This window comes from Colobus angolensis, unplaced genomic scaffold (assembly GCF_000951035.1).
Source record: "Colobus angolensis palliatus isolate OR3802 unplaced genomic scaffold, Cang.pa_1.0 Scaffold359, whole genome shotgun sequence".
In the NCBI taxonomy this organism is placed as follows: Eukaryota; Metazoa; Chordata; class Mammalia; order Primates; family Cercopithecidae; genus Colobus; species Colobus angolensis.
In genome coordinates this window covers 16,480-28,615 of record NW_012116921.1, presented here as the reverse complement: position 1 = coordinate 28,615, position 12,136 = coordinate 16,480, and the positions used below count along the sequence as shown (strand labels likewise).

Here is a 12,136-nt window from a genome sequence, read left to right as displayed (position 1 = left end):
ACAGCAATGATTCATATTTCCCAGAGAAGGATTCCTAATGGAATGGCTTATATCCTGGGACTCTGCAAGAGGGTTTCATCTACTTGGTTTTAAGAGTTCACCAAGCTTCCCTTCTTTTGGGCTGATAGTATGGTTCCTTAGACATCCTAGCTAATGATCCCTACAACACCTGTATTGGGAAGGGGCATGAAAGCTGTAGATGGCGAAGGAACATCAGAAAAACAGGCTGCACTACAGATAAAGGCACAGAAATAGAGAGCCAGGAGAAAGCAAAAGGGAAAACTTACAGAGCAATTTCCTTCTTTACACAAATATGAGCCTATAGAAAGAGACTAAATCAGCAATATCCAGTGCTTTTTATTACTTATAAAAGTCTAAAACAAGGCTATGAATCATCAACATAAAAAAAATCTATAATCTTTCACCAGTTTTCGATCTTCCCATTCCTAATCCTTAAATAATGACTTTTTAAATATGAGACTAACCCAGTAATTAAGATAGTGAACTACAGCACTAATGCATTAATTTTGTAACCAAAGCCAGAATAATCTAACTGTGAAAGCTATTTCCTGCACCCCCAATTCTCCCTGTTAGCCAGCAAAGAAGTGGGGGGTCCAAAGTGTGAGAAAGGATTTGATATGCAATCAGCAGGAACAAAATTCCTTGGTTTAGAAATAATCATAAACTGATTTTTCCAGAAACACACAAGTGATGCCACCAGCGAGGGGTTAATTTTAGGACCCAGCCCCTAGCTCGTGCAAAGGCAAAAAGTTTTTCAATGTGTATGGTGGCCTGAGCCTCATAGCATCAGAAATCTTGAGTTTAATGAAAACAATGAAGGCAGAAATCAAATTATTACAATGCCATGAAAGTTGACTGGAATACACTGCACTTAAATTTCTAAATTGATTTAAATTTCTAGTCAATTTATTTTGGGGAATGTATGGGTTTGAATCCATGCTCTGCAATTTCCATAACTCGACAACTGTTCATTGAGCTGGATGTCATATGGTAGGGTTAATCAAAGTGTGGTTCCCAGATGTGCAGTGCTAGTATCACCTGATGGTTTGTTAGAGATACAAATTCTTGAGTCACACCCCAGACTGGAAGAATCAGAAACTGGTGACAAGGCCTAGCAAACTCTAGTATAACCGCCCCTTCCAGTGGTCCTGATGTAGTTCAAGTTTTGCAGCACTGAGGTCAACATAACTGTTAGGAGCTCAGACTTTGGGTCTGAATTCCAGCCCCACTATGAGACTTTGGGTAGTCACTTGCCTCGGTAAGCTTCAGTCTCCTCTTCCACATACTGTGTTTAGCTCTATGCTCAGTAAATACCCCCAGCGTTCAGAGTGTGAGGCATGAGGCCTGGTGCTGGCCAGACATGAAAGAACCACACTGCTCTTCACGGTGGTTCTTAAAGTCCACTGAAAGAACTCAACAGCCTAGCACAAGGGTTGGCAAACTTTATCTGTAAAGAGATGGATAGTAGATATTTTGGGCTTTATAGGCCATACGGTACCCATCGTAACTTCTCAACTCTGCCTTTGTGCCATGAAAGCAGATATGGTGAATAAGCATGGCTGTGTTTCAATAAAACTTTATTTATGGACAAAAAATTTGAATTTCATATCATTTTCACCTGTCAACTCTTATTCTTTTTTTGATTTTTTTTTCAACCATTTAAAAACACAAAAGCCATTCTTACTCAGGAGCTGCATATAAATAGGCAGCAAGCCAGGCTTGTTCTAGAGAAAGTAGTTTGCTGACCCTAGTCTAGCACCCTCATACTGGTAAAGTGGTCAAGCCAGAGTTTTGTCATGTGTCAGATGAAACCAATCCTGCTCATGCTGAAGGTTGTTGTGAGACAATAAATATCTGTAAACTACCTAGTAGGCTGCCTGACATGGAGAAAGTCCTCAGCAAATGACAGCTACTGTCATTATTATAACGAAATGTTCATCTCATGAAAAAAATGCTAACACTGGATGATCTAGGACAACGAGTTGGAGCAGGGCAGGAATACAATGGAAATGTGTGGGAAAAACAGAGATTCAGGTTTACAAACAGATTTTCTCTAAGCACCATTGGCCATATGTCTATTAGCGTGTCGCTGAATTTATACACACAGAAATAAGCAGTGAAAAATAAGCAAACCGAACAAAGAGACTGCAATCACCTTGCTCTCTTGACTTAAAAGAAGACATGTGGTTTGTTCTGGACATTTAAATTGCTCCCATATGTGTAATACCCTCCTGGAGCAATGAAACAACTCAAATAAAAGTGCATCAAGTCTGTCTCTGCCCTCAAAGCCTCCAGGAGTTCACACTACCACACTGAGACCAAAGAGCCAACTCACACATCCCACAAAGCAGCACTCCCTTGGGAAAATTCACAGCTGCACAACATCTGGGGGGAAATTAGGCTCAGGATATGGTGAAACCGAGGACTACATTTTCAGATAAAATTTCAAAGGCTCATCAAAGGCTCATCGCATGTGTCCCTGAGTCAGGCGCTCATTACTTGCTCATCAGTCGCCAGCCTTTGGCTGCTAGGAGTCCATCCAACAGGTGTGTCCTCCCCATCTGAACCTGACCCGGGGGCCAATCCTTTCTGCAGCCCCTTACAGTACTCTCATTGTCTCTGAGTCTAGGGGTCTCTTCTGATGGTGAAGATGAATACCTGAAGGAGCCTGCTGTCCAATACAGGAGCTACTAGCCACATGTGGCTTTTGAGCATTGAAACATGGCTGGCATAACCAACAAACCACACTTTTTTACTTTCATTTCATTTTAATTTATTTACCTTTAAAAAATAATGTTCCATTCAGCTATTGGAAAAGGTGTAAGCACAATTCAACTTAGACGAGTGAACTTACTTTTTTACTTTAAATTAGTAAAATCAAAATACAAATCAAGTATTTCTGATGAAAAATTTAGAATTCAAACTGAGAGATGCTATAAGTGTAAAATGTACACTGAGTTTTAAGAATTGTTTGTAAAAAACAGCTATAAATATCTCATTAATTTTTATATTGAGTACATTTTGAAATGAAAGTATTTTGGATATATCAAGTTAAAACACATTATTAAATTCTACATGTTTCTTTTTTGCTTTTTTAAAATATGGCTATTAGGAAATGTACAATTGCATAAATAGCCTACACTATATTTCTGTTGGACAGCACTGCTACAGACCATGAAATAAGGGTATTATTGTTTTATTCATATTAATCACAAAGCCAGAATGGGACTTAGGGTCGGTCTAGCTCTGACCTCCGCACCCCACAGTCTTCCTACTGCCCACGCCCCAGAGAGCAGCTCCAGCATCTTTTCTTGGGTACCACTTTCTCTGATAAGGCAAATGCTTCACAAAGAGAGACTTTCACTTCTCTTTCTTTCGAGTCCAGCCCATTGTTGAAGCCAGTCACGCAGCAAACAGCACCAGGAATCACAGCCCTGCTCACTGCAAGTGCATATAGCCCACTAGTCCCAAGGAGGGGGATCAATTCACAACAGTCGTTTGCTCATTCTAGTTCTCAAAATCTAAGATGACTATTGCAACCAGGTTTTAATCCCAGATCAGGACTCATTTCCAACCCAGAACATACACATGTTACTTCCAATTCCCTTGTGATCATGATCTTCTCAGAGCAAGACGCAAACAATTTTCATAGCTGACCAGAGAAGTTTTTATTTTGTGTCTAGTAAATGCATAGCTAATAAACTCACTAAAAAACCAAATAGCCTTTGAAATCAGAGAGAAGTCCCTTCCAGAAAAGGATTTTACGTGTGATAGTTTTCACATCTGAGTAAATATTAAGATAAGATTGAATGAATGTGGATGTATATTTATATTTACTATGTATGCACAGAGACACACACCTTTAAAAAAAAAAAAACCCACGAAAATGACCCAAGTATCCTCTTTTTTTGGCCTCCTACAAATCTGTTTAGGAGTTAACTTCTCCCTCACTCTCTCAAGTACCAGATGTTGTTGGCCCCCACCCCTCCACATCACACAGGAAATGAAAGAGAGGCCTGGAGATAGGGAGTGTGGGGTAAGGGGCTTCTCAAAGAATTTCACCCTACCCTAGGGCTGCTGTTTATTAAACTCTCTTAGTATCCCAGGCCAAGGTCTCCGACTTAGTGACTTTAAATCAGTTTACAATCAGAACCAGAGCCTGGTCTCAATTTTTGAGTTGAGAGAGACAGCAATAGAGAAAGCGCAGATAATCCCTTCACCTCATTTGAACCTTTTCCTAGGCCCACTCTCCTGCTGACAAACCTTTACAGAGCTGCTAACAAGGAGAGAAATGAACCAATTTGGGGTTTAGCACCCGTTTTTTTTTTCCCTGCTCAGGTGAAGTCGCTAATTGGCAGTAAAAGGCATAAAAAGTGTACATCAGAATGGCTGGAGGCAAACGGGTCCGGATAATCCATAAACTGAATAATGAGCCTTTTAATAACCAGGAGCTAACTGCAGTTTTTGGTAATGGGATCCAGGTAGCACTTGTAAATCTACTCCCTCCAATTAGAAAAATGCCTTCCTCCACTGTTCCCTAAAGAAAGGAAACAGAAAAGAAACTCATTCAACTCCTAGCCCTCAGGCATAAATGTGTGTTAAATTCTCACAAACAGAAATTTTTCTCCTGGAGAGAAGCTTTCATAACTTTGCTCAGTCGTTTACTAGAAAGCTTAATAGGCTTCCTCTGTTTTCCTCAGATCTAAACCTCTTCTTTCTCCCACTAGTCCTTCAACAAAGGTTTCCTCGATTCCAGCTATTGCCAGTACTAATAATACTAATAATATTTTTTGCCGTTTCCACTTCATACCTGTGCAGTGCACTCTGCTTTGCAAAGTGCATTCACAAGCATTATCTCTTTTGGTCTCCAACACCACCCCAGGGACAGATCTAGGTTGGGGAGCCTGAAATGTATATAATTTGTGGGATTCCTTGATAAAATGAATATAAAATTATAAATACCAAAATGCTAGTGTCTCTTCCCAGAACCTTGGAAGGGCCCTGAAGCTTGCGCTCAGGGTAAGTCCAACTCTCCCTCACTCCCACCTGCAAAAAGGACATACACGTTCACATAACTTGCCCAGGGTTAAAGATCTATACAGAGTTAAACAGAATTAAAACCTTCTTATCTCCTCAGTCTTTGCAGCCCCTCTAGTTCCTCTAGTTCCTCTGTCACAAAGGAAACTCAGAGGAACAAATAAAAACAACACAGCTAAAAGTGGTCCCCATCAGGCCACCAGATTAGGAAGTTGTCTAGACTGGATATTGCCTGGGGTAGAAGATGGTGAAATAAATTCAGAATCCCTATAAATATTTACTTAATTGGCACTGAAGGTAAAAGACAAGCTCTATAGCTTGTCCAATCCGCAGCCCAGGACAGCTTTGAAAGCGGCCCAAAACAAATTTGTGAACGTTCTTAAAACATTATGAGTTTTTTTGCGATTTGCTATTTTTAAAATTTTTTTAGCTCACCAGCTGTCATTCGTGTTAGCGTATTCTATGTGTGGCCCAAGACAATTCTTCCAATGTGACCCAAGGAAGCCAAAAGTTTGAACACCCCTGCTTAATAACCACACAAAGCCAGGGTGAACCCCACCTCCATCACTTACCACAGGACATGGGACAATTTACTTAGGTTTTCTGAACTTCGGTGTTTTCATTTGTAATAAAAGTTTACTTAGCACAGAACCCAGCCTGAGCACTCTGGCTGTTCAATAAATGGCACCTATTGTTGCTGTTGTTATCAATCCATCCAAAGAACACTACTTTTACCCAAGCCACTCATTCCCCACAGTGTGCTGATACACGTAGCAAAAGCATCTGCTCACTCACTGTAAGACTGGAAATTAGGCCAGGCAGCTGCTGAGAATTCAGCATTTCCTGGGCAGCAGTAAGAAATGTCATAGCAGATTTATTAAATGAAGTGACTTGTCTACTTGCCAGGGTTATTCTACAGTTTCAGATTTATCATCTGTGTACCTGCGAAGTCCCTGTGGCTTTCCAGTCTCAGTGAAGCCACACTGTTTTCAAATGCTTTGAGACCTCATCGTTTGAGAACCACACAGTCGTTTGGTTGTGGGTGTTTGGGTTTTGATTGTTTTTTTGTTCTGTTTTGTTTTCTGGTATTTTTTGGTTTATCTGTTTCTGTTAATCTGGGGAACCAAAATGATCATGACAAAAGTTAAACCATGCCTACACTTCCCTTTCTTCCTCCTTCTAGTCCAGTTCTCCCATCTCCCCACCCCCACAACCCCAAATTTTAAATTGGCCCCAGATTTTATATGAGGAATGATAACAGACCTACCTACAAGAAACATACTAAGAAAAAATTTAAGGGGCAAACTAACTGACAAGCTCTAATCTGCTTGCTATACATTAGAGTTAAAAAATCCATGCCACATCCTTGAAGAGCTCAGCTGTTTTCAGAAAACAGGCTGGACCTGTGTCTATAACTGACATCAACAAAAATTAATAACACCACTCATACACTCAGCAAACACTTAAGGAGCACCTACTGAGAGCCAGGTTAGTTCTTAGGAACACCAAGTTGAATACAACAAAGCCTTTTCTGTCTTCCACATTCAGGTAAGTAACCATCACCACCCCACTCATATACTCCCATGCCATGAGGTGTAACTTTCAAAGTAATTTGCATAGTTTTCATTCCTAGTTTAATTATTTGCCTTCTCACTGAGTCTATAATCTCACTTAGGGTAAGAACAGAATTCATTTACAAATGCTCAGTAAAAAGGCTCAGTAGAAAGGCTGCGGCTCCCTAACAGTTGATAGTCAAAAAAGAGTTGGGCATGAAAGCAGTTTACTGACAGGACATGGTAATACCTGCTACTACAGGGACAAGAACTTAGACCACAGGAGCACGGAGGAAGCCTGCTGAGGCAGGCGACGGCTTGTCCACAGATGTGACTCTAAAGTAGGAGTTGAACAAGGCAGAGGGAGTAAGGATGGAGAGGAAGGAGCAGAGGTGAGAGGTTTTCCTGAGACAGAATTGATGCACTGTAGAGAAGGATTAGATCTGGGGCAGGGGGAGGAAGAGGAAATGAGAAGACGCCAAGTTCGTAACTTGGTATCATCATTCATCTAATTACCTATCAATCAAGATAAATATATGAGGACAGGTCACTGGAGAGAAGATAGTTGTGGCTTAGTCATGCATCTATCGTATCAGCTAACTGCTTCATGTTCATAAGCCTCATCAACCTAGTAAAACCTAGTAAAACCATAATCTTCTCGAAGGCTCTAAGAGTTTTCCTGTCTATCAAATTTGAGAGACTTTTTTTTTTTTTTTTTTTTGAGACGGAGTCTCGCTCTGCCGCCCAGGCTGGAGTGCAGTGGCCGGATCTCAGCTCACTGCAAGCTCCGCCTCCCGGGTTTACGCCATTCTCCTGCCTCAGCCTCCCGAGTAGCTGGGACTACAGGCGCCCACCACCTCGCCCGGCTAGTTTTTTGTATTTTTAGTAGAGACGGGGTTTCACCGTGTTAGCCAGGATGGTCTCATCTCCTGACCTCGTGATCCGCCCGTCTTGGCCTCCCAAAGTGCTGGGATTACAGGCTTGAGCCACCGTGCCCGGCCTTGAGAGACTTTTTTAACACCCCCACAAGATCTTCCCTGTAATCTGTCTGCTGGAGCTGCTGAAAAGAGATAATCTGACAAGGGCTCTGGGGCCCAAGAAGACACCAGAGCTACTACGAAAAGAGACTGGTCCTAGACCAGGCACGGTGGCTCATGCCTGTAATCCCAGCACTTTGGGAGGCCAAGTCAGACAGATCACTTGAGGCCAGGAGTTCAAGACCAGCCTAGCCAACATGGCGAAACCCTGTCTCTACTAAAAATACAAAAAATTAGCCGGGCATGGGGGCACATACCTGTAGTCCCAGCTACTTGGGAGGCTGAGGCACGAGAATTGCTTGAATCCAGGAGGCAGAGGTTGCAGCGAACCAAGATCATGCCACTGCACTGCAGCCTGGGCAACAGAGTGAGACTCTGTTTCAAAATAATAATAAAGAGACTGGTCCTTGAGTTGATTCTTTATTCAATGGTAGAGCTACACAGCAGATCTGCCTAACCAGGAGCATGACAAGAAATGAACCTCTTAAGATTCAGAATTTCTTTTTCCCCCTGCAATATAACTAATATACAGATTATCTCATTTAACCTTTAGAATAACCCATTGAGGAATGCATGATCATTCCCATTTTGGAAACTGAGGTAGTGAAATCAAGAAACTTGCTATGGCTCTATAATTAACAAGGAGTGGAGCCATAATTAAAACTCACATATTTCTGGCTTTAACGTCCAGGCAATGTGAAGTCTATATTCCAAAATTAAATGATTATGAGGGGATCACCATTCTGTTTGAGAACTAGCCCTATGTATTGGCAGAATGGGCCCTCAGCATGCACAGCACCTTGAGGGGATAGTTCCATATCCCCTAAAAGACCAAACTTAACTGCCACAGCATGGGGGTCTCTTCTGAGTGAGGGTCACTATTGTGTAGGCAATAATGATACTTTAATCAATATCTCTCTATCTCAGTTTTCTCATTTGTAAAAATGGATAGTAAAATCCACTGCAAAATTCTGTTGAGAAGATTAAAGTCTTAGCCCACAGAAGAAAGTTGGCACTGCCTCAATAGTTATCTTTCTAAAACACAAGCTCCATCATAGTAAATCCTATTTAGTCTTCAAAACACAACTCCAATATCATCAGTGGGAAGCCTGTCTGAACTACCCAGTGACAGGGGCAATTGCTCTCTCCTTCCAGGCTTCTATTATGCCCTCCATGGACCTATGTAGTTTTACTCTTCACATTGTAACCTAAGCACTCATTTACTTTTCTCTCACCCTTACTAAACCGTAAGCCATTTGCGAATGGGGTCAATGGTTTATGCATCTTGTGATGTAAAAGGAATCAGAACAGGCCACCCCAAAATATATCACTTTGGCATATTGATTATTTTGAGCTAAAGGCAATTGAGAAAAAGCAGATACAGGAAGGGCTTTCTGACCTCCCCATTTCTACCTAAAAGCAAGGCATAAAATTTCCCATGAGAAATGTCCCTTCCTTGTGCCAGGAAGAGGAGAATATTCTTATGATCAAAGATGGAGAGTCAACACCAAGATAAATCTCTACTAAAAACACTCACCTATTTTCCGTTAGTTTTCCCCATACATTTCCCACTTTCTCACAATCGACTGCCCCAGTCCAAATTCCCTTTTTCCTTTGTCTTGTCATATCTCCACAATTTATCCTTCTTTATTAAAATGCTTTATAAACTCTCAGGCCTCTCCCCTTCTTTGGGTCTTTATTTCTTATATAGGAAGCCCTCTATGGTACACATAAAAACATTAGCATCAAATAAAATGTGTATGATTTTCCTCTGTTAGTATGCCTTTTGTCAGTTTAGCTATCAGGACTAGGCACAGAAACTAAGAGGGCAGAGGAAAATCTTTCCTTTTCTACAGATGCCAACACTAAGTCCAGGGCCAGCAAATGGCAGAAAATGTTTCATTCAAAAAAAAAATGTCCATAGTTTTATCCTCATAACAACTCTGTAACGCAGTGGTTATAAGTCTATGAACACTTCAACATGGGAAAACTGAGGCTCCAAGTTGCAGTGGCTGTCTAAAATCATACGCAAGAGGCCAAGCTTGCACAGAACTCAGGTCTCTGGACTGAAACCTGTATTCTGCACTGTTCCATTTGTAGCTTTTCAAAGACAACAAAGAAAAAAGACCCAGCCCAGACTGTCTAGACCATGACTAGAGAAAGTGATTGCTCAAAGGTGTTAAGAACTGAATGGTATTAGGACATCTTAAAAGTCATCACGTGGGAGAACCCGGGAGGCAGAGCTTGCAGAGAGCGGAGATTGCGCCACTGCATTCCAGCCTGGGTGATAGATCGAGACTCCGTCTCAAAAAAAAAAGTCATCACCTGGGAAAGTATTGGAACAGCAGTAAAGTATACAGAAGGTTGACATATCTGGGTCTAAATCCAGGATCTCTCTGTCATTAAACCTGTGTGGCCTTGGGCAAATCTCTTAAACTAGGGAGCTTCAGCTTTCTTCTCCGTAAAATGGGGTTTAAAACAATGATACTTATCTTTTAGGGTTTTATGTAAAGATTAAAGAATAAAAGACATTTTGTATTTTATAAAAAAAACAGTTATAAGAAACAGACTGAGGATATAGTAAGGATCAACCAAACTGCACTTATTATTATATGTTACAGGAAAAAATGGTACATATTAAATCCCTGTGACACAAAGTATTTTTCACACCCTATCTTATTTCATCCCCACAGCAACCTTGTGAAGCAGGTGCCACTACTTTGATCTTATATTGAAGAAACTAAGGCCCAGAGACATTTAAGTAACTTGTTCAACATCACAGAGGTAGCAGTGGGCAGAGCCAGCATCCAGACATATCTTTCTGAGTCTAAAACCCAGATCAGTTTCAGTGGAGGGAAGATAAGGTGAACAGAAATGTCCCAAATGTCTGAGAGCACTGTGAAGTGCTAGAAGAGATAGATTGGACCAGATTTATGTGTAGTTGGGATGTGCATTAAAGATGTTTACCACATGTATAGGATAAGGCAGGGGAGAAACCAAAAGGGAAAAAGATGGCCAACAATAAATATCATGCTCCTCAATGTCCCTTTCAGCAAATAACACCATGAATAGTAAAGATGACTCATATTCATATTTCAGTCGTTGTGCTAAGAGCCTCCAGGTTAAATATCGCATATTGTCATACTGATGTATTATTTCCTCATGATTTTGCTACCATTTGTTATGTCCTGCAAAATGTTCTGAAACAAAAAGAGGAAGTTCAGAAAGATCACAGGAAACTTCTGATCTCCTTTATGCAAAGAAGGGAAAACAAGTTCTACGAGGTTAGTCTCTTATTTTCATCATTAACACTAGGCACGTTAGAAGATGATTCAGGTAACCAGAACAGCAGTAGATGACTTCATATTATCTTATAGAGGAATAAATGCTACTTCACAATAACACAACAACAACGAATTGTTTCCTGGTATTTTCCTTCATCACACAGTTCCCCCATGCTTGGACAAATAGGTCTTTGCATTCTCCAGTCAAGGCCCAGGAAACTTTCATGCTGTGCATGTTTTTGATTCATGCAGCCAGGTTATGTTCTTGTAGAAAAGTAGTGGGAAAAAAAAAACTAGGGTGGGGGAAGCCTCTACCAGTGGGATGGAAAGTTCTTTTTAAGTGAGTTCCTCACACCAAGTCCTCCCACCTGAGGCCACAAGTCTGTGAACCCAGAAAGATCCTCAGTTGAGGCTAAGAATCCGGTCTTGGAGAAAGAAAACTCAACAAAGAAGGGGTGGCTGAGCGCACTTTGACAGAGTAGAAAATCATTGTGTCTATTCAAATTTATGAGCATAAGGAGAGGGAGAGGTTCTCTACTAACATATACATCCCTGTGTGAACTTTTCCAAAGTAGAGCTAAGGGCACACAGAGCTAGCAGATCTCATAGAAAACTCATTCCTAAGGGACTACCTGTAAACTCAGAAGTTTCTGTCTTCACATGATCAAATGCACAGTAGAGACCACCTCTGTTCTTCCCTCCATTAAAAGCGCTATGCCCCTCACCACCAGCAACTCACGCCTAGCCGCTCCACCCCTCCCCGTGGCCCCTGAAAGGCCTCGGGCTCCACAGAGCCGCGGGACCCGCGGGAACACCCCTCCTCTCCCTACCATCCCCATTATTCGGCACACAGCCCTGCTCTTCCCTGGAGCCAACAGTCTGCAGCTCCTTCAATGCAGGCGCGAGCAGGCAGGAATGGTGGGAAAAGAAGCTGTGCCAGCTGCATGTTTCAGAATCTCCCTCCATATGCATTTGCCAAAGGAACAAAAAGAAAATCAATGCCAGGAAAAGACAACTGAGATGAGGATGCGGTGGGACCGCGGCTGACTCCGTGCCTCTGAGCAGCAAGGGGCTGGCCAACCACGCGTCCGAGCCACAGATTCGAGTCGTTACCTTCAGGATGCAGGCCATGGCGCTCCGCCGGCCCTCCTGCCACCGAGCAGCGGGTGCGCCTGAGTCAGGGGCAGTCCCGGGGGCAGGATGG

At 41.9% G+C, this 12,136-nt stretch overlaps 1 protein-coding gene across 2 annotated transcripts in view; it reads right to left on the bottom strand.

The window, feature by feature from the left end:
• The window catches only part of ST6GALNAC3 (ST6 (alpha-N-acetyl-neuraminyl-2,3-beta-galactosyl-1,3)-N-acetylgalactosaminide alpha-2,6-sialyltransferase 3), a 572,885-nt gene extending 560,755 nt beyond the window's left edge, over positions 1 to 12,130 (bottom strand). For both annotated transcript variants that reach the window (XM_011953150.1, XM_011953151.1), the window contains exon 1: positions 12,046 to 12,130. In XM_011953150.1, coding sequence (XP_011808540.1) covers positions 12,046 to 12,063 — 18 coding nt within the window. In that variant the 5' untranslated portion in view covers positions 12,064 to 12,130. The remainder of the gene's footprint in view (positions 1 to 12,045) is intronic.
• Between the last annotated feature and the right edge of the window lie 6 nt (positions 12,131 to 12,136).